Source organism: Pelodiscus sinensis, chromosome 27 (assembly GCF_049634645.1).
Source record: "Pelodiscus sinensis isolate JC-2024 chromosome 27, ASM4963464v1, whole genome shotgun sequence".
In the NCBI taxonomy this organism is placed as follows: domain Eukaryota; kingdom Metazoa; phylum Chordata; order Testudines; family Trionychidae; genus Pelodiscus; species Pelodiscus sinensis.
Genome location: NC_134737.1, coordinates 736,668 through 759,864, shown reverse-complemented (window position 1 = coordinate 759,864; position 23,197 = coordinate 736,668). Strand labels below are relative to the sequence as shown.

Here is a 23,197-nt window from a genome sequence, read left to right as displayed (position 1 = left end):
TGACTTCAAAGTCAGGTTACTCTCTTACCTAAGCCAGACACCAAACAAGGGGATGTGAGGTTTCACACCTTAGATGTACTCAGAACTCTCCCCACTTACCTTAATATAAAAACAGTCAGGGTCTCTTCTTCTAGACTGTTTATTGCTTTTGCAGATAGGGTTAAGGGTCAAGCTACATCATCCCAAAGGCTTTCAAAATGGGTCTCTGATTGGATTAAACTATGTTACCAGCTTGCTATAGGGCTAACTAGGTGACACGAACAAGCCCAAGACAAGACAAGACAAGCCAGAACAAGTTCTTGCAGAACAAGCCCAAACAAGTGACTGCTGGCATCACCAGCTATTGTGAAAGTTTATAGTAAATACAGAAAGAGAGAAACTAAATTAACTCTTGCAGATGTGTTTATAGTAAACCAAGTAGGCAGGACCACACTTAACTGATTGGTCTTCACATGCAAAAAGTAGTTATATAAGTAGCTAGGACATATGTATATAAACTGTGTCATGTGTGATATGAATTGAGGTTATGGTTCATTCTGTATCTCCACTCATAGCACCAGCACCTGGGTCAGCATGGGCAATGAACTGTTAGGTGCCTAACAAAGTAATATGAGTTATTTTAGATCCTACGGAATTAGATGAAGTATTCTTCCAGAACTGGATCAGGTGTCTAGATTAGTTATATGGAAAGGTCTCAGAGAAAATCCCACTACTAGCTATTTTAGAAAGTTACCTATGACATCAAGGAAGAGACCATTTGACTAGGGTGCAGGCAGTACCCGTGGTCTCTTTGGAAAGGTGTTTTCATTTTTTATATTTGTAGGGCACCTATTTGGGGATCAAAGTGTGCATTTACAAAGCACTATTCCCTCACTGAGGCTTCCTGGTTGGATGCCCATTTTGCCAAAGCTCTCTTATAACCAATGGCTTCGTAGATTCTAAGCATCCTCCTTCACATCAAGTCACTGTTTGCTAGGCTTTGTCTACACCACACAGTTTTTAGCGTCCTGGCCGTGTTGCTAAAAGTCTGGTAGCATTAATGCTGTTTGTCAGCACTTTTTCCAACAAATTACTTCTATCCCCAACAAACGGGGTTTGTGTTGTCTACAGGAGTGCGCTCCTGCCAACAAAAGCCATTAACACTGCCATTTGCTGCAGCAAAACTTATTTTTTCCAGGGAGGACTTCTTTGAAGCACCTGTGGACAACAAAAGTTTTGTTGTTCAATTGGGAATGTAGCTAAAGCCTTAGTCACCAAGAGCAACATATGGGCAATCATTCAAGAAAAAAAAATCTGGTAACTCCTGGATTCTGTATTGGCAAAGTAACTGGGGGATGGTTGATCCTTCTTCATATCCTTGGGGAATAGGGCAGTCAAGGCACAGGTATGGCTCCAATAGTCATCACTGAGATGAGACACTTCTGGCACAGCACAGGACAGCCAGGAGTGGAATACTTATGGATAGGGTAAGAAACTTATATTTGAGAGACTTCTCTGTTTCTCATGCAAATCACAGCATCACCGGCAACACATTATATAAATTCCTCTGACCAAATCAGCTGGGCCTTGCAATGGGCAAAGACCCCAAAATGATGCATCTCAGAGTAAAACCTTACCAAGCTACTCTGCTCCTATTCAAATGACCATGGTTGCATGGAAGTGTAGCGGGGATTTCTATTAAAGAGGGCTCCCTATACTCCTATACTGACAATCATCTACTTCCTTCATAGAGTAGCCAAAGCTGCCGGGTGCCCTGCTGATTAACACAATTGAGATAAAGACTATATTAAAGAATGGTGAGGTTTGGATTTAAGTTACGGTCACACTAATGTGCAAACCTTCATGGGCACTCCCTCACCCCAACTTATTGAAGAATCCTTACTGGTCCTACATTTCTTCTGCATGTCTGCCTTTCCCATCCATAAATACCCAAGATATAGGAAGAAGTCTAGGTCCTCTAGGAGAGGGCTCAAGTTAACAGGACACTGGACTCAGGAATTAGTGCACATTTCAGTTATGCATAAGGACTTCAATAAAAGCAAGTACTAATTTCTGTTGTGTTGGTATAATGCTAAATGCTAAGCATAACGGGTCCCAAGGCAGCACTTCAATACAAATCATTTTCAGCAGTATTTGCCATACAAGAGCAGATCTCTGACATACAAAATGCCATTGTGAAAGCCCAATTTTAAAAGGCTTGGAAAGAAAAAGGATAAACTTGCAATAACATGTATGCAATGACTATGAGAGTGGCTATTGGGACAAAAAGGAAAGAATAGTGTCACAGTATCTGAAACTTCAGTTATATTTTGTAGCAGAAGCATAGTACTTTAGTATAAGGTCTGATCATTTCATCATATCAAAGTGCCTAGGACAAACAGACTAATTTAAGACACTCTTCCTAAGTTCTCCAGAAAGTTAGTTCTGAAACAGACACAGAAAGGCATAACATATACCTGAGTTTGAGAAAGCATCAAAAAAATTAGTTCTAGAAGTGACTGCATTAGACTCTCCTGAGGCAGTGAATTCTGTATTTTAAAACTGGTAGATTGATGAGTATCTATCCCCATAAGGGAAGAACAGCTACCTTTTGCAACATAACAGCCAGTGACCTGGTAACATTTTCCTGACAGATAAGCTGAAACAAAGAGCAGAACACCTTGTTAGCTTCTTAAATCAAGATTTGAAGTTAACGTGGCTATTTTATATTAATTCACTGCAGCTTGATTTTATGTTTGTATTTAGAAAAGGTGGTGACATGCAGATTAAGAGGCAACAGGAAGCACGACACAGCAGTAAGTAAGGGATGAAGCCAGCAGGGAACCACATTAGGATACCAGCAGGAGAGAAGGTCAGGCTGCCAGTAGGAGAGCAATCACACCAGGCTTCCATCAGAAAAGCAATATTCCAACAGTTCTATTTGACCTCACCATCCACGTGGCAAACAAAGATGCAGCCATTATGCTGGAGTCTGTGGCTGATAGAAATATAAAGGTGGCAAGCATTTCAATCTCTTTAGAAGGCTTTAGTTGTAGTGTTAAGAAGCAAATATATTTCTCTTTTTGCTTTATACATAACTTTGTCCTAAGGGAAATTTATCAGATTAAATACATGCTCCAGTTCCTCTTACAGAATGGCACTAAACTATTACTGCTAGCTTTCTTGCATGGTCACTAGTCAGCTTTGTAACTTCCTTCTGTCAAATTCTACATGGCTGAAAAATGTTGGACAGCATTTTGATAGTTGCAGCAAGATTTATGGCATGCATCTAGAGCTATGGACAGGTGCCTGTATACTGGCAAAGATAGAAGGCTCGGACGAGAGAAAGAATGGTATCAACGCAACAAACCCTCGATCTGCCAGACAAAAATGCAAGGAAATGTAAACAACAAGCTTTTCTAAAGACAACCAAAAGCTCCTTCTAAAGGTCATGGAGGTAGTAACCACAGCAATGAATCTAGTGTCATCAGTAAATTCTTGCTCCAAGAAAGAACTTGTTCCATCTCTGGCCTTTATAATATCATGCCCTCTAATGGCTCTTACAAAAGTCTTCAAAATTTCATGAAAAGGAGCTTAAGATGCCTGCATGAGGTTTAGTATCTGATGATGCTCAGATGTTTATAGCTTTCTGAAGCCAAAGAAATGTTGTTAAAAAAATTTATTTCAGGTTTAAGATATACAAAAACAATTATGGTTCTGTCCAAGAACCACTGATTCACCCATGGAAACTTCATGCATTCAGTCTATAGAGCTGGATTTTTTTTCGTGAACCTGCTCTACCTCTCTCTGCCTTAGTCTCCAAAACTAGAAACTGAGCATTAATGATGGTTTTTTTCACCTCATTACACATACATAGATATTAGCAAGCCTAAGGACATGCGGCTTCTCTAAAAACAGTTGGAAGTATGCTACAGTGAATGGCAGGGGTCAGACCTCAGAAGTCTTGCTCGATGTTCTCTTTGTTGGCTTCCCCATGCTGCTGTTTAATTTGCAAGATTTCGTTTTCTAGTTGCACAATCGTTCGCTCAATCTCATAGTTTTTACTGACCAGAGACACCCACCTAGAACAGAACATATAGAAGTCCAGAGTTTAAGTAATAATTAAGACTGCACAGAGCAATAACTGTTTCTACCATTAGAGAAAGTTAGCTGCACCTTTGAATCAATTCATTAAAAACAAGGAAGTAGTTCAACATGAGATAAAATTCAGCCATTACCTACAATCAATTTAAACAGACAGAGATGGAACTTTTGTTCTCTTTACTTGATGTTAAACCAATGTGCAAAACCTGACATTCCAATTTTTGGCAGAAAACTAAGTTTTAGAAACAAAGTTTTGTAGATGATTTCAAATTAAGAACGTGTCCTCTGCCCTTCTCACTCAGTCACTGCTTCAAGCAGCCATGCTTGAATTACCCAGTTAAACAATTATCTGCCACTAGCATTCCCTGATAACAGATGCCAATCCTGTGAAGGCATCTAAGTTTCCAAGAGCCTGTCAAGAGGCCACCCTCTCCAAGGCAGGGTACAAAATGCATAATTGGGGACTAGATTTAGAGGATATTTTTAGACACTTACGTTGACTCCATCTCTCGTAGCTTAGATCCAGCTGTGAGTTGCATGTTCTTTCGCTGCCAGTTAAGATCTTGAATGTTTTTCCTATGAGAAAATGTTACTTGTTTAACCATACAATAGCATTCACATTTTCTGCTCTCCAGGAAGTCTAACATTTGCTATTGTGCTCGAAATGCAGCTCACCTCCTTTACTCAGCTATTGGCAAAGAACTTGGATACTCAAATGCACAGCACCAGAAGTATGAAGATCAGTCATAGGCATACACAGAGACTAAATCTAAGGCTCCAGCCTAAAGAGAAAGTTGACTGTGGACATACAATACCATGAAATGAAACTCAAACATACTAGGAAAACCAAGGAGTCCAAAACTCAGTTTTGTTTTCTCCATTATGAGAAAAAACAGGATGCTTAAACTAAACTGCAGCATTCTCAGGAATGCTACACGGATTCCTTTGTAGGGAAGTGGCTCCATTCACAGACTGGGATGTGCTGGATATACAGGGCCCATTTGGATTTTGTATTAAAATCAGAACACTGATGAGGTTCTTACTTTTGTCACTGTTAATACCCAGACTGCATATCAAGTTTGTTCTTTAACACTTTCCAGATTCCAGTAAAAAGCTGTCACCCTTAGCTCAGAAACTAATCCTCAACTCACCAAAAAAAGCAAATAGTGGTGAAACATGGCTTGCTTGGCAACTTTGCCCTTCCTTTTGACAAGGATCCACACAATGTTTCATGAGATTGTCATCTTCAGACTGGACTATTGTAATTTGCTCTGAGCCTGAAGGTATAGTCAATGAAAAAGTTCCTGCTTGTGTGGAATGCACTAGTCCATCAGAATAGGATAAGATGCCATGTTACCAGTGGTTGTTCTTCAAGGAGGATCCTACAACTGCTAGTTTCTGTTTATACTAGCAATCCAGGTAGAAACAGTTTGACTGAATTGGAAACAGGAGGAATTGTAGTAAGTTTGTCCAGAAAAGATGGACTAGGTCACCATCTGCTGCTTCAGCACAAAATAAAAAAAAAACCTGACCAGGTCCTTTTCTCTACAACCCTGGCAGCAGCCTGGGGATGAGTGGAGGCCTTTCTAGATTGGTTCTTGGGGAATGTGTTAGAATTCCTTCAAAGTTTGAACACAAGAATGAGAAAGGGCAGCACTTACCTCAATTTCTGTAGTTCTTTCTGAGCTTGTTCAATCATATGAACCAGGTGTCTAATAGCAAAGATAAAAAGTATAAAAACAGGAAAACTCATGGAATCCATAAGCGCACTCATAACTACACAATCAATAAAGAGAAGCAAGGAAAAACAAAGACTGGTTGTCATTTATTTCTCCAAAATAACGTAAGCAATATGATGGCCATCCTCCCCACCCAGGCCAAGATGTTTGATATTTGCCTCTTACCTTGAAGAGGAAACACTGTATGTTATGCAGCCATTGTATTGTAAACCCATGTGATTGGTTTGACCTAATGCTGGGGAACAACTAAACAAAGACTGAAGTATGCACCTCAAAATGCAACAAGAAAAATTACAGACAAAGGCTTTTTAATGCTCTACAAGTATGATCATAAACTTTTGAGCAAAAGTCTTTTGGAAACTTGTGCTTGAAAAGATAAAAATATACTCTAATTAGTCATATTTCCCATAGTTTCTCCACTGAAATAAGAAAAATAAAGGTTAATGAATAATTTAGGACACGTATTGAACAATATACAAAAATGAAAAACTGATAAAGGTTAAAAAAAGTTTGTCAGTTTAATGTTAATAATTTATGACTATGTATAGCGAATGAATTGGATAGGCCAGGGTAGTACACAAAACATCATGCTAAAAAGTCCCCTATTGAGAAAAACAGGAGTAAGGTGACATGACAATAGTGTGGACAACACAAGTTGCATACATTGACATGTGTGAAAGCGTGTTGTATGCATTACATAAGACACCATGCTTAATGTTGATTGGAAGAGCTAATGACTGCGAGATGCGGAAAGTTTTAAACAAGTGAACAAGGAGTGAAACTGGAACACCTTGCTCATCTCAATCTGTGGACTGATAAAGTGGACGAAAGCTTCCTGGTATCCTGGAACTCAGTAACTTGGACCCCTACTAGTTCCATTTTATCTTTTATTAGTCATATAAATATGACTAGAAAACACCTAAATTGGGTAGATGCATTCTTCAGTTTCTCACCTCAGGAATTCTCCACCCTCTTTTATTCTGTCCAGCTCAGAGTTACTCTCAGACATCTCTGCTAAAGCCCTGCCTCTGCCTAGGTTTTAACATAGTTCATTCCTGCAAAACACCCCAGGAAGGGCTCTACAAATAAGTTTGAAAATCTATGAGAAAACAGATTCTGGCTGGTTCCCTTGATAGTCACTCAAGACAGATTTCACTGTAAAGGCTAAAATCCTGCCCACCATCCTCCAGTCTATCTGGTACAACTAAACTTCCTCTGCAGGAGGAGCAGCAAGATCTGGGGACCTGGAACAGAGGGACATAAAACCTGCACATGATGCAGCTGTCTTCTGTTGGGCTCCCTAGGCCTCAATGTATTTGGAACAGTGGGAGAGACTGGAATATGGGACATGACCGGTAGGTAGGCATACAGCTCCACTAGATTATTCTTTAGTAGAGTATTCTCTAGTAGAGAGAGGGTTGTAACAAAAGCAGGGTTTCTACAGCAGGTTATGCAATGACTTCTGTGGCCTGGATAGGAAATATGGAGCGAGTTCACTTCCACCCCAGTCAGCACACAGCCTGACCAGAAGCGGCGAGGAGTCCTGTGGCACCTTAGGGTATGTCTACACTACAAAGTTAATTCGAACTAACGGACGTTAGTTCGAATTAACTTTGATAGGCGCTACACAAGCGCTCCGTTAGTTCGAACTTAATTGGAACTAGCGGAGCGCTTACTTCGAACTAGGTAGACCTCATTCCACGAGGACTAAGCCTAGTTCGAACTTACTAGTTCGAATTAAGGGCTGTGCAGCCCCTTAATTTGAAGTAGTGGGAGGCTAGCCCTCCCCAGCTTTCCCTGGTGGCCACTCTGGCCAACACCAGGGAAACTCTATTGCCCCCCTCCCGGCCCCGGACCCCTTAAAGGGGCACGGGCTGGCTACGGTGCCCGTGCCAGGTACAAGCCTGCCAGCACCCAGCCAGCAGTCCCTGCACCTGGCACGGCTCAAGCCAGCCACCCGATGCCCCCCAGCCCTCCGCCTCTTCCTGGGACCAGGCTGGTGGCTCTCAGGAGCCTGCCCAGGACCACAAGAGGCGGGCACCCGCCTGGTCTAGTGCAGACATCGTGGACCTCGTCCACGACCTCCGCACTAGGCACAGGAAAGTGGCCGTCTAGAGCAGGAGAGCTGCCAGCCTGGCCACCCAGGAGCAGGTTTGCATGAAAATCAAGGTGGTCCACTGAGACCACCGACCCTGAGCCCTGAGCTTACAATGGCCGTACTGGGTCAAACCAAAGGTCCATCTACTCCAGTAGCCTGTCTGCCGACAGCAGCCAACCCTAGGTACCCTGGAGGGGATGGACCGAAGACAGTGACCAAGCCATTTGTCTCGTGCCATCCCTCTCCAGCCTTCCACAAACTTTGGGCAGGGACACCATTCCTACCTCCTGGCTAATAGCACTCCATGGACCCAACCTCCATGAATTGATCTAACTTCTCTTTAAACTCTGTTCTAGTTGTAGCCTTCACAGCCTCCTGCAGCAAGGAGTTCCACAGGTTGACTCTTTGCTTTGTGAAGAAGAACTTTCTGTTACTAGTTTGAAGCCTGCTACCCATTCCTTTCCTTTGGTGTCCTCTAGTCCTTCTATTATGGGAACTAATGGAGAACTTTTCTTTATGCACCCTCTCCACACCACTCATACTTTTAGAGACCTCTATCATATCCCCCCTCCGTCTCCTCTTCTCTAAGCTGAAAAGTCCCAGTCTCTTTAGCTTCTCTTCATATGGGACCTGTTCCAAACCCCTGATCATTTTAGTTGCCCTCCCCTCTCCCAGACTCTCTCTTTCCCTCTCCCACCTCCTTTTCCCAGTGTCCCCCAGTTTTGTTCAATAAACACACGTGTCCTTTATTTTGTACATCAGGAAGGGGGGCTAGGGAGGGGTAAAGTGGAAGGAGGTGAGGGAGGAATGGGGTACGAGCCCCCGATGGAGAGGACTGGGCTGGCTCTGCGGGCTGCTCGGGGTGGAAGTTCTCCTGCAGCCCCCCGATTGTCCCCTCCCCCCGGATGGCAGCCTGGGGCAAGTGCAGCCGGTCTGATGGCCGAGTGCTGTGATGTTCCGAGTGTGGGCACTCAGGGCACTCCAAGCCAGGACTGCTTTGCAAGCGAGGCACCGCTGAGAACTGTCTGTCCGGGGTGGGGGTCGGGTCCCTTTAAGCACAGCTCTCGGCTAGCCTGAGACAGCAGCTCCATGCTCTAAGTCCTACTCTGATGCCCTGCCGGCACTGCTTCCGGCCATCCTTAACCTCTGTTCAGGGTCCACTCAATGTGGACATGCTAGTTCGAATTAGCAAAATGCTAATTCGAACTAGTTTTTAGGTCTAGATGCCCTAATTCGAACTAAGTTAGTTCGAATTAGCGCGGTAGTGTAGACATACCCTTAGAGACTAACTGAAGTGTTGGAGCATAAGCTTTCGGGGCAAAGACCCACTTCGTCAGATGCATGCATCTGACGAAGTGGGGCTTTGCCCACAAAAGCTTATGCTCCTACACTTCAGTTAGTCTATAAGGTGCCACAGGACTCCTTGCCGCTTTTGCAGATTCAGACTAACACGGCTACCCCTCTGAAGCCTGACCAGAGAAATTCTACCTTGGCTCCAAGAGAGGTTCTAAAGTTGTACGTGACATTTCACTACAATTTGATTATTTTGAAGCAGAACTCATATGTAAAATATCTGCAGAACTGCAAATTACAGATGTAAAATCCTGTGTAACTGGCTAACCAAGTAAAGAGGAGCTGGGCGGGGAGACCTCTCCAAGCCAGTTGGGCTGGAGTGCCCATCCAAACCCAGACAGGTGCTGCTCCATCTGGGCTCCACAGACAGGCAGCTGCTCCAGCCCCCACCGGTTAACCAGAACCATTAAGGGTGAGGCTTACCAGTTAAGCATTCAGATCCCTACTGCAAATGGACACTTTTATCCAACATTTTCAGAAGAAGGGACTGCTTACTCGTTATACACTTTCCAAGCATTGCAGCCATGCTGGGACATTAACTCCAGATTCTCAATCCGAACAGCCTGATGCTCTAGCTGAGCCATTGAGTTATTGACACATTCCTGCCACGCTGTGATATCATTCTTCTGACCAGAGGAGGGAGCAGGCAGCTCATACCTGAAATAAAGCCAACCAGAAAAAATTGTTTTTAAACAATGTGGGGGGTGGGGTAAAGACCACTACAATTAGGGTCATGCATTTAGACCTTCTGGAGTCGGGTTTGCTCAGAAGCTCAAATTCTGACCAAGGCTCAAACCTGATGCAGAGAAAGCCATCAACTCAAAACTAGCCTTTAATATATTCTGGATACAGAAAATCTTTTATTTCCTCAATTATTAAGATTTCAAATGTCTCTACCTGAGAATTACAGGCATGTTAGAAATACCTACTTTCTTATCAGTCATCTCTGCTGAAATGAGATTTTATAATTTTCTACAGCAACATTTCTTAACCCAGGCAGCTCCTGATGTCAAACTATAAATATCCTACAATTAAACACCCACGCCTGGCCATGTCAGCTGACTTGGGTTATATAACTTTAAAATTGTGGTACCCTATAAGGAGGGAGAGTCCTGGAGCTTGGGTTCTAGCTTAAACCCAAATGGCTACACAGCAGTTTTACAGCCCAACCTCAGTCAGTCAATAAAGTGTCAATTGTAGTTTAGACAGACCCACAGTAAACCAATGGAAACTCTTTTTCCAGGAGAAGATCATTATCAAGAAGCTGCTGCAAGGCGCTGACAATTTCTGCACTAACAATGCAGACCCCCAACCGTCACCCCTTTTATTCTTTTGAAAGGCATGAGTACATGCTTTAAATAAACCCTGCAGTATAATTACAGTTGAAACAGGTTTTCTATAAAAACAACTTCATATTAACTGAAGATGGGAAGTTATCTAGTTGTCTTTGGTTCCCCATTTACCAGAGACTAGAGTCATGCTCAGAACTAGTGTTGTAAAAAGTATAAAAATAGTAACCGTGTAACTGATCAAAATTCTATGTTTACACGGTTAAACGCGTTACCTGGGCATATAGGGGGAGGGAGGAAAGGCTGCTGGTTGCCCACATGCAGCCAGCTCACAGCCCTGAGCTCCCAAGCAGAGTTTAACCATTAACAGGAACACACAAGCATTAGCTTATTGATTCATCGGTTAAACTTTTACATCTCTATCCAGAACCAGTCATCAAGACAGAGAAAATACAAGAAGGAGTCTTGTAGTCCACTTTAATTTAGTTAGAAACAATACAAAGTGAAGGTACTTGTCAAAATGACTGTAATGAATGAAATATAGCCTGTTACTGCTAGAAATAAAACAGTACCTTTCTGTTTCAAACTGGCAATATATTCAATAGAGCCAGGCTGAGCTATACAATGGGAAAGACTGCTGAGACTTCAGGGTTGGCAGCCCACAGTGTCTCAACTCTTTGGAAATCCAGAGTTTCCAATAAAGAGAGCTTATAGCTGTCACAACATTCTAAGAAATCTGAGGCTCCATGGATATATCATCTAAAGAAAAAGTAGTGATTTTGGCTTCTCTATCCTTATCAGAAAAGGTCATTGTGTATGTTTTAGGTGGTCTGGATACAGCTGCATCACTGTATTGCTTCAGTAAAGATACTCCCATGCCAATGAGAGAGATTCTCCCTTCAATGTAGTCAATCCACCTCCCAACAGGCAGGGATTATGTAGCTATCACTAAGTCGTTCAGGGGTGTCTATTGTGGATCTGGCCTAAGACTCGTGCAATATACAGCACTTGTCAGCAGTGAATGGTCCCATCCAAATCAGGCTTCGCCCACTCAGTTCATAGACAATGCTGGTGCAGACTCTCACTCACCTTTTCATGCTGAGGAGCTCTATGGGTTGCCGGGCTGCCAAGCGTTCAAACTCATTCCGCATAATTTCAGTCTGTGGGTGCAGAGCAGAAAGTTACCTACAGCCAGACCAGGGCAAGGAAGGACCACCATTCCTACCCCCATAAAGGGCAGGAGAGACTAGAGCCCTGCCTACATAAGCAGCAACAGTTCTCTTTGTGCCTTATCCCCACTGTAAATCTACAGCCAGTCTCTTGCTGTAACAGCCTCCCAGCAAGACCCTGTAATTAGATTTCAGGACCTGACTCTTCCTCCTCCCCCACCTGCAGCTGTCTGCAGAGGCTATCACTCTATCCACAGCACTTCCCCATATGTCCACTCTGGCTCACCTCAAAGGCGCTGTAGTCAGGTGTGGGCAGGTAGCTGAGGTAATTCTTGGTGGGCCGGTAGCGTCTAGTCTCTTCTTCCACCAGGGCCGCAGCCTATAGAGAGTGGGTGGGGGTCAATGAAGCATAGAGTTACTGTACAGCCAGGTTTTCTTGGATATGACCTCTTTTGCGGTGCTCCAATCTCCATCCGCATGGATTTTTGAAACAAAGATATATCTGGGATTTTTCCTTGCTCGTTGCAGATCAGAATGACAGCTGCAACTCAGTTCTTCTCCACTAGGGGTAAGCAAACATACTTGCACCCTCTGCGGTTGGGTCTCTTGTCATCTGTCTCCACACTTCTGCCCGCTGGGCGACTGCCCTGTTCTGGTTATGGCCTTTTGCCTCCAGGCCCTAACTGATCCCTTCCCTGTGTCCACAGCTGTTGGATCCTGCCTGGCCAAACTGAGCAGCTTGCCCCACCAGGGTCATGCCTGGCTGTGGCTCCTCACCCAGGGTTGAAGGAAAGGCCCAAGGGGAGGTACTGACTGATGGGCTGGTGCTGAGTCCCAAGTCTGTGTCAGACCCCTACCACCATGACAGGAAGTGACCCTCCCCCACCTTGAGAAAGAGGTTATAGGTACCTTCCTCTCCAGTACACAACTCCTACCCTCCAATACCTTCCCCATACATATGCAAGTACATCCCCCTATAAACACACGCATACATGTTCACCCCCCCCCCCATATCCTCTATCTGGCACTTTGAGTACAGAATGGGGGCTCGCAAGAGACTTAAAATACCCTGCCCATAAGGATTCTGTTTAAAAACTCCCCAAAGTCACAGATTTCCTGGCCTTGGACTGGTATTGCTGTCACCTCCCAAATGCAAAAACCCCTTAGAGAACCCAAGACGACGCATTTGGATATTTCTTCCTGTAGGGTACCCTCAAGCTCTTTAACCTTGTCTCTGAAGAGAGCTTAAAAATAAAGCCCTTGTAATTTCTTAATATCTGGCTTTGCAGTCTTAGGAACCTGCACACAGAAACTCCTGCCTTTTATAAGACATGAATCAGATCATAGTCTTAAGTGAATTTTATTAGCAAAACAAAGAAAACACAATTGGCAAACATTTCTTGGTTGCTTAGATGTTACAGAGCAACTGAAAAAAGAAAAACACAGTTTTTCCCTGGGATTGAGTTTAAAAGTCACAGTGTAAGAGGGTGGTTATGTGCCCCACACACAGAAGTCCAAAAAACTCAAAAATAAAGAAAATAATCGGGTCACATCTGAGTAAACATTCCCTGTTCTACTCATGGATCTGCTGTTCCAAGGTTTAATCCTTCCCAAGGCATGACTATTTCTGGATAGTCCATACCTTGCTCCCTGGCTCAGCTCATGTCCACCAGCTCTGCCCTGATCACACACAGACTGTAACAAGAAGATCATCTCTCCCAATTTGAAACTCCACACTCTGTGTTCACTGGCTCTCCTGGCTTCCTTTCTGCTTGCTGTCTGCCTCCCTAGCATTCCAGGAGACTCTTTACCTCCATTAGGACCGACTGTCTGTGGGTTTAACCCTTGCAGGGGATTTAGTAAACTGAATGGCTGGACTGTCCAAAAGAGGGAAGTGCCACTCCCACTGATCACACCCCTCTGTAGCCCCCCAGAACATACACACCTCTAGTGCATGCCCTCTCCACGCCAAAAAAACACCCTGCAACCACACACGGGGACAGCCCCCCCCCGACACACACACACACACACACACGGGGACAGCCCCCCCCCGACACACACACACACACACACACACGGGGACAGCCCCCCCCCGACACACACACACACACACGGGGACAGCCCCCCCCCGACACACACACGGGGACAGCCCCCCCCCGACACACACACACACACACACACGGGGACAGCCCCCCCCCGACACACACACACACACACACACACACACACACACACACGGGGACAGCCCCCCCCGACACACACACACACACACACACGGGGACAGCCCCCTCCGACACACACACACACACACACACACGGGGACAGCCCCCCCGACACACACACACACACACACGGGGACAGCCCCCCCCCCGACACACACACACACACACACACGGGGACAGCCCCCCCCAACACACACACACACACACACACACACGGGGACAGCCCCCCCCCGACACACACACACACACACACACACACGGGGACAGCCCCCCCCGACACACACACACACACACACACACACGGGGACAGCCCCCCCGACACACACACACACACACACACACGGGGACAGCCCCCCCCCGACACACACACACACACACACACGGGGACAGCCCCCCCCCCGACACACACACACACACACACACGGGGACAGCCCCCCCCCCGACACACACACACACACACACACGGGGACAGCCCCCCCCCCGACACACACACACACACACACACGGGGACAGCCCCCCCCGACACACACACACACACACGGGGACAGCCCCCCCCGACACACACACACACACACACGGGGACAGCCCCCCCCGACACACACACACACACACACACGGGGACAGCCCCCCCCCCGACACACACACACACACACACACGGGGACAGCCCCCCCCCCGACACACACACACACACACACACACACGGGGACAGCCCCCCCCCCGACACACACACACACACACACACACACGGGGACAGCCCCCCCCCGACACACACACACACACACACACACACGGGGACAGCCCCCCCCCGACACACACACACACACGGGGACAGCCCCCCCCCGACACACACACACACACACACACACACACACACACACACACACACACGGGAACAGCCCCCCCCCGACACACACACACACACACACGGGGACAGCCCCCCCCCCGACACACACACACACACACACGGGGACAGCCCCCCCCCGACACACACACACACACACACGGGGACAGCCCCCCCCCCGACACACACACACACACACACACACACACGGGGACAGCCCCCCCCGACACACACACACACACACACACGGGGACAGCCCCCCCCGACACACACACACACACACACACGGGGACAGCCCCCCCCCGACACACACACACACACACACACACACGGGGACAGCCTCCCCCCCGACACACACACACACGGGGACAGCCCCCCCCCGACACACACACACACACACACGGGGACAGCCCCCCCCGACACACACACACACACACACGGGGACAGCCCCCCCCGACACACACACACACACAGGGACAGCCCCCCCCCGACACACACACACACACAGGGACAGCCCCCCCCCGACACACACACACACACACACACGGGGACAGCCCCCCCCGACACACACACACACACACACACGGGGACAGCCCCCCCCCGACACACACACACACACACACACGGGGACAGCCCCCCCCCGACACACACACACACACACACACGGGGACAGCCCCCCCCCGACACACACACACACACACACGGGGACAGCCCCCCCCGACACACACACACACACACACACGGGGACAGCCCCCCCCCGACACACACACACACACACACACACACACACACGGGGACAGCCCCCCCCCGACACACACACACACACGGGGACAGCCCCCCCCCGACACACACACACACACACACACACACGGGGACAGCCCCCCCCCGACACACACACACACACACACACACACACACACGGGGACAGCCCCCCCCCGACACACACACACACACACACGGGGACAGCCCCCCCCGACACACACACACACACACACGGGGACAGCCCCCCCCGACACACACACACACACACACGGGGACAGCCCCCCCCGACACACACACACACACACGGGGACAGCCCCCCCGACACACACACACACACACACGGGGACAGCCCCCCCCCGACACACACACACACACACACACACACACACGGGGACAGCCCCCCCGACACACACACACACACACACACACACGGGGACAGCCCCCACCCCGACACACACACACACACACACGGGGACAGGCCCCCCCCGACACACACACACACACACACACGGGGACAGCCCCCCCCGACACACACACACACACACGGGGACAGCCCCCCCCCGACACACACACACACACACGGGGACAGCCCCCCCCGACACACACACACACACACACACGGGGACAGCCCCCCCCGACACACACACACACACACACACGGGGACAGCCCCCCCCCGACACACACACACACACACACACACGGGGACAGCCCCCCCCGACACACACACACACACACACACGGGGACAGCCCCCCCCCGACACACACACACACACACACGGGGACAGCCCCCCCCCGACACACACACACACACACACACACACGGGGACAGCCCCCCCCGACACACACACACACACACACACACGGGGACAGCCCCCCCCGACACACACACACACACACACACACGGGGACAGCCCCCCCCGACACACACACACACACACACACACACACGGGGACAGCCCCCCCCGACACACACACACACACACACACACACACGGGGACAGCCCCCCCCCGACACACACACACACACACGGGGACAGCCCCCCCCGACACACACACACACGGGGACAGCCCCCCCCGACACACACACACACACACGGGGACAGCCCCCCCCGACACACACACACACACACACACACGGGGACAGCCCCCCCCCGACACACACACACACACACACACACACGGGGACAGCCCCCCCCCCGACACACACACACACACACGGGGACAGCCCCCCCCCGACACACACACACACACACACACGGGGACAGCCCCCCCCCGACACACACACACACACACACGGGGACAGCCCCCCCCGACACACACACACACGACCCGGCCCAGCGCTCTCTCCCCCCCCACTCACCGCCTCCCGCACGCCCGGCGCCTCGTAGCCTTGGTCGAAGTAGGGCAGCGCGTCCACCGCCACCTCGCCGGCCACCAGCCCCGGGCCCGACATGGCAGCAGTGAGAGCGACCGCGCGCTCCGCTCCGCTGCGCCTGCGCCGTGACCCCGACGCCCCTGCCCTCAGCGCGCCTGCGCCCCGGTCCGCTTGCCTTTTGTGCGCAGGCGCAGAGACCCGCGCGCTATGGCTGCGTAGGGTGCACGCGCCACCTGGATCCCCCTCAGCCCGCCCCTCCCCGCCCATTGGCCCTGGCGCGCGGCGTCTCCTTAGAGACCGGGGGGATGGGCCCTGCGCCCCTCCCTGGCTTGGCCTGAGCGTGCGGCGGGGGCTGCAGCCGGAGCCGTTAACCGCCAGCTCCGCTTCGTCCCAGCGCGCGGGGCCGGTCCCGCCCGAGGCAGAGCGGGGGGCGCCAAGCCCGCGTCAGCCCCCCCCCCCCCCCCCCCCGGGTTCGGGGTCCCGCGCCCCGCCGCTCCCGGGAGACGTTGAGGGGCCTGCGCCCCCTTCAGCCAGAGCGCGGGGCAGGGGCTGGGCGGCCGCTCCGGGCGGGACCTCCTGGGCCAGAGCAGCCATGGGCTCAGGAATCAGGGCCTCGTGCGCCGGAGCCATGCGCCGCCCGCTCCTGGAGAAGCCCGGCTGCCCCAGGGGGCACAGGCACCAGGAGTATCTTACACAAGAAAGCCCAGGGGCTGAAATGGCCATCAGAGCGTTCTTGCACAAGAGAGCGTCTGCACTGGCGTGGACACCTCGTGCACCACGGCACAGGCACCTGCAAACACTCTTACGCAAATACTTGAACACAAAAACTCTTAAAAGTATTTACGCAAAATCATACCCCTGTAGACATGGACAAACTGCTATTGGGAATATAAGCCCCTTCCAAGTGTTGTTCTATACAAGGAACTGAGCTCCACTGGGGACTTTTCAAACTCATGTATGAATTCTGTATGTCAACACTGTATACAACTAGTACGTGCTACGTTAGGTTGGAGCACTAAGAAGACTTTTCATTTCACTACAGCAGTCATTGTCATTACACAGGATTCAGTCAGAGTCCATCAGTGCCACGTAAACAACTGTTTATGAGAAAGTGCTATCAGAAACCAGCCTCCAGCTGCACTGTCAGGCCAACAGACTTGTTTAAGTAATTCACTAACTACAATAAAGGAACATCAATAGATTTGAATAAATAACTGGCATTAATCTATTATACAAACCCAGGCAGGTATTAACTATTTTCAAACCATCACAGGACTCAATTGCCATAACCTACTAACGTTATTCTTCCCCAACACTGAATGCTGAGGAATCTACATTTTTCAACAGCAAAGAACTAGAATAGCTGCGTTTTGGTATCTTATCCAACTTAACTTTCTTGCTGTACCAAGGCACTTAAGGAAAAAAGGATTTTTATATCCTTCTGAAAATCTGGCTCAGCACCTGCAGCAATATGCATCCTTGAGATACTGTCCTCTCATTTGCAGTAATTCAACATTAAATTAATTGCTTTTAATACCAAAATTTAAAGAATGAATGTGGCTCCCTCTGTGACGATGCCATTTTATCCCAAGAGAATTACAGTTCTAATTTGTGGAAGTCACCCAGCCCAAATTTACAGCAGGTAAGTGTATGTGATAAGGTAAAGGATAAGCCTGTTCCATATGTCAGCATAAAGGGCGAGGTGCTCTGGGCACTGTAAAATCAGAATATAGGACAAGTTAGAAAATAAGCTGACATTTCCATTTGGTTTAAAAAATGTAAAGCTTTGTGATAAACTGGAACTTTGTTTACACTAAATGAAAAGCTATTTCTGATCTCAGATCAGCCAAGAACATGGCTCCATGCTATCAAAACCATATACCATGTGTATGAAAGTGCACTCCAAGGAGAGAGGGCATAAGGCAAGCCAGAGCAGTCTTTTCAGCTTCTGAAGCAACTCCTTGAACAGGTTCTTAGTGCCAGAATTTGCACAGCCTGTTGCTTGGATCCAGCATGGCCCACAGACCCATTGTAGGATCACATTAGTTTCTTCCTTAAATGCTGATTTGGATTTAACCAAACAGAAAAGTTTTCCTAAAAAATGGCTCATCAAGCCAAGCAGCAAAAATATGGAGTCTGAAGTTTCACAACGAAAAAGCTCCCCTTTTAAATTCCCCATTGATGAGGAGAATGTGTTAAGCATCTCCAGCATGAAGTTCTTCATCTGCATCCATTTCCAGTTTGCCTCTGCAATGCTCCAGTGAAAGCAGGTATAGGATGGATTGTACTTCTTTTCCATTTTCTCCCACTATTTGAGCTTTCCATGGACTGAGCTGTATCTCAGTGAGTAGGTCTGACAATTTGGACAGCAGCATTTGTATGCAAAACTCCTCTTCATCAGTGTTTCAGCACCTGTTTTCACTTTCTGTGAAGAAATTTCATTTTGCTTCCTACCAAGAAAAGGAAACATCTAATTAGAACACTAATTAGACTCCAGAATCAAAGAAGTTAATTGAATAATATCTCTTGTTTCAAAGACAAGCCATTTTGACCAACAAAACAGTTTGTGATGGAAATTAATTAAGGCTCTTCAATTCATTCTCAGCCAATGCAAGATTGTTCCCAAAATCTTCATCTAGCCCTATTTTATGTCTTCAGGGACAGCGCTACCACCATTTGTTTTAGCCAAAGACTTCTCAATATGCATATTGAGAAGTACCATTACTGGCACGGGGTAGAATTGTAAATAAATGAATTGCAGCTCATTTTGAATATTCTGGGGTATTAACAGCACCCAAGAAAAGTAAATATGACTATGCAAGGTAGAAAATGTGCTTCCCCCTTCTGGCTAAACTCCACCTTGTTCAGTGGACACTTTTATACACAGGCTCAACAACTGACCCGACCAACGGCAAAACCAAACATTTACCCAGACTGCGAAGAATTTTGTTCATCCCGCTTGGTTCTGTCTCTGGAATAGTCTCCAAATACCCCAAGGCACGGACCTCAAACAGGCCTAAGGAAGAAAATCGTTTAGCCACCTGAGCTGCAATATGCAAAGAAATGGAACAAGCCACACCATTGATAACAAAAAGCATAATTTATTAGAGCTCCCATGAGGCTGGCACATACTCTTGCTAATGTAATGTACTTAAGAGCTACAGCAGGGCTACTCAACATACAATCCATGGGCTGCATGTGGCCTGCAGCCTGTTTGTTTGTGGCCCATTGTGCGGTTTGGGTTTACACGGGGCTCAACACAGGTGGGAGCCAAAACACAAAATAGTCAATATAATAGTCTTCTGTTGATATTAATAAAATGCAATATCAACCCGATTTCCACCCATATGACAGCACTTTTAATGAACAATGACAGTCCAGGAATGTAACTACTAAAACGCATGTCAATAGAACTGACTTAAATGGGGCCTGCATGTTGTGTAGTCTTGCCTTCATCTTTGTATACATACATGGTCAGTGTGAAAAGCTATTTACATAAATTTGCATATATATTTGGATGTATATGCAACCACACTTAAGTTGCAGCCCTCGTGACGTGCTGTAAGTATCATTGCGGCCCCCAGGGCTTCCAAAGTTGAGTAGCCCTGAGCTACAGGATCAAACCCTAAAGGAGTTTCTGCTTTCCATTTGAGAAAAGTTGGTTTAGTGAAGATAATTTCTTTTGGAAAATGCAAAGGGATAAAAGGTACCAGCACCTTTCAGACCCCAGTAAGTCCTGCATTATATAGGCCAAAATGCCATGGCATGCATAGAGCAGTTCCTGGATTCTTACTATGATTAGGGTCCCTTGGTCTCTTCTGAACCAGCTTCAATATTATTTTAAAACCTTAGGTGGATCCTTTTGAGGTCACTTAGAAATGAATATATCACATTGTAGACAAAGTTGACTTCTGTACCACAAAAGTAAGATGAAGCAGCTGGAATAGCAGGTCTCACCTTTGACCCCACTCTTACGGAGTTCCCGGTCCTGTATGAATCCTGCAAACATCTGTGTTTCCATGAACAGGTCTAGGAAATGGCGCACATTACGGGAGGTGTGTGACTTTCGAAATGGCTCTCGCTGGAACACCCGCTCTCCTTTCTCTGTGACATTCATGTGCAAGGAGTAATGTCCTACAATCTCCACAAAGAACTGTACAAAAGCTTCAGAGACCAGGGAGTTCAAAGTTACATCACCTACCAGGGAAAGGACAAAAGTCTATTTCACATTGCAGTAGTCAGAGTGTGATACTTCTGGGAGAGTATCGCCTTTGCTTCTCCAAAAAGTCCTGGCTGAATAGGACTGGGTGGCTCAGACTGAACAACAGAGTTTCATATTGTACAGTATGCGGACTAATCTTCCCATATTGATAGCTAATAGACCACACTGGCAAGGGAAAGATCCAATAGATGTAGTATCTTCATTCCAGTATTGTGTGATGGTGGTAAATAGAAATTGCAAAATTGGTATTTTAACTTAATGTGAATGATTGCTTAGTACAGACCTGCAGATGTACTTTCCTGGAATGATTCATTATTTTGTAAAGTGCTTTTGAGATGAGCAAGTTTAAAAGCTATTGTATAAAACTCCAATTCAGCACATGTCATACTACACTGAAGTACAGAAATTCTAATTTCTAATTAACGAAGAGGATTGATTAAATGTGCATTGATTAAAAGGATTACACAAACTCAAATATACTGCTAAGAGAACCTCTGTCTCATGTGGATCGGGCAAAATTAGGGCATTGCATTTCTCATTCTGCCTTTTTCTATAACCCACTCAAATAGTAAAGCTTCTCTCAGTGAGTCACATGGAAATAGCTTGCTAATATATGGCACCAGTCACTTTCCACCATCTACATGTGTTTTTGTGTTGACCAGAGCAAATCTCTCAGGCTTCCATATAGTGCAAACACTTTGATACAATCACCTTGTGTGTACACCTGCTCCTGGGATAAAATTTCATTTCGTTCCTCCAAAATCTGTACAAGTGCAGCCTGGAGTTTATGAGGTAGGATCTCATCCTCGTCTGATACCTAAACAAACAGAGATGGCTTGCATGGAATGTGTATTGCATCTTACATCAATATCAACAGTCCATGTCGAACAGAGAAAGGGATGCTGGGTGCATGCTAGTTCCAGTGAGATCAGAGTTACTCTATGGCACGGTGCCTAGGTGTACTGATGGCAGAGAACGTGCACCTTGTGGCCATAGCAATGCAAAGAGGACAAAAACATTTAAACCAGATATTTACAGACGCTACATTCAAATTACATATTACAAATATGCAATACAAAACCATACTTTCACATCTGATACATCCAGTATGCAGATTCAGACTCTGAACATACCCAACAAACAAAATTGGGGAGAAACAGCAAATTGCAAGGTCAGTCTTAGTGAGGCATTTATTAATACCTGTGTCTACCAGACTCCATGTGCTGGCTGCAATGCAAAGTAGAAAAGTGAGACAGAATTCTCAAATGGGAAGAGAGGCAATAAGGCCAGGACCAAAACAAAAACCAAATTGCTTCAGTGAGGACATTTATAGTCACTGTAGGACTAACTTAAAGAAAAAATGGGCAATATTGAGATCAAGAAAGTCACTTAAACCTCTCTGCTTCATTTTCCCCTTCTATTGGGGATAACACACAGTTGTCTCCTGGAATGTCAAAACACTAAGATAAATTTGTATGATGCTAAAGCATGAAATGCTAGTGAAGTGATATTTGAAAAGGAACTATAATCAGTGGAATATTAAATCATCCAATGTTCTAAAATTAACAGCTCAGAGAATGCACTATGATCAGTAGTCCCAACTAGGGAATTGTTACACATGCTAAACAATACTCAAACATGTATTCTATATACAGCCACTCATTAGAGGATCTCAATTTTTCAAACAATACAGAATATTTGAGACTAGCATCCTAAGTGAGCAGTAGTGTTTCTTTATAAGAACGGCTATACTGGGTCAGACCAAAGGTCCATCTAGCCCAGTATCCTGTCTGACAATAGCCAATACCAGATGCCCCAGAGGGAGGGAACACAACAGGTAATCCTCATGTGATTACTCTCCTGTCACCCATTTTCAGTCAAACAAAGGCTGGAGCCACCATTCCTACCCACCATGGCTAATCGATTCATGGAGGTTTGGTCCATCAATGGCTATCTAGCTCTTTTTTGAACCCTGTTTAAGTCCTAGCCTTCACCGCATCCTCTGGCAAGGAGTTCCACAGGTTGACTGTGCGCTGAGTGAA

The 23,197-nt window shown here is 47.1% G+C and overlaps 2 protein-coding genes across 6 annotated transcripts in view; both read right to left on the bottom strand.

Moving 5' to 3' along the window:
• Positions 1-3,643: 3,643 nt before the first annotated feature.
• Positions 3,644-17,090, bottom strand: BCAS2 (BCAS2 pre-mRNA processing factor). Its single transcript, XM_075910411.1, has 7 exons — positions 16,919-17,090; positions 12,018-12,110; positions 11,652-11,722; positions 9,769-9,930; positions 5,745-5,795; positions 4,579-4,659; positions 3,644-4,061 (listed from the first exon to the last, which is right to left on the bottom strand). Exons 1-7 carry the CDS (start codon positions 17,009-17,011, stop codon positions 3,935-3,937), a joined length of 678 nt encoding a protein of 225 aa, XP_075766526.1. The 5' UTR covers positions 17,012-17,090; the 3' UTR covers positions 3,644-3,934.
• Positions 17,091-17,799: 709 nt separating this feature from the next.
• Positions 17,800-23,197, bottom strand: part of DENND2C (DENN domain containing 2C) — a 38,491-nt gene continuing 33,093 nt past the window's right edge. For all 5 annotated transcript variants that reach the window (XM_075910395.1, XM_075910397.1, XM_075910398.1 and 2 more), the window contains exons 17-20: positions 21,867-21,972; positions 20,891-21,130; positions 19,863-19,949; positions 17,800-19,383 (exon numbers count right to left, since the gene is read on the bottom strand). In XM_075910395.1, coding sequence (XP_075766510.1) covers positions 19,352-19,383; positions 19,863-19,949; positions 20,891-21,130; positions 21,867-21,972 — 465 coding nt within the window. In that variant the 3' untranslated portion in view covers positions 17,800-19,351. The remainder of the gene's footprint in view (positions 19,384-19,862; positions 19,950-20,890; positions 21,131-21,866; positions 21,973-23,197) is intronic.

What these genes read in the sequence shown, in the direction of transcription:
- BCAS2 (XM_075910411.1), bottom strand. Translation starts at nt 17,011, where the DNA reads ATGTCGGGCCCGGGGCTGGTGGCCGGCGAGGTGGCGGTGGACGCGCTG. An exon ending in GCTTGGAAAGTGTATAACGA is followed by an intron (nt 5,796 to 9,768) that starts GTAAGCAGTCCC and finishes CTTTGCTATTAG; the next exon opens with ACACCTGGTTCATATGATTG. An exon ending in CTACGAGAGATGGAGTCAAC is followed by an intron (nt 4,062 to 4,578) that starts GTAAGTGTCTAA and finishes GTTCTGTTCTAG; the next exon opens with GTGGGTGTCTCTGGTCAGTA.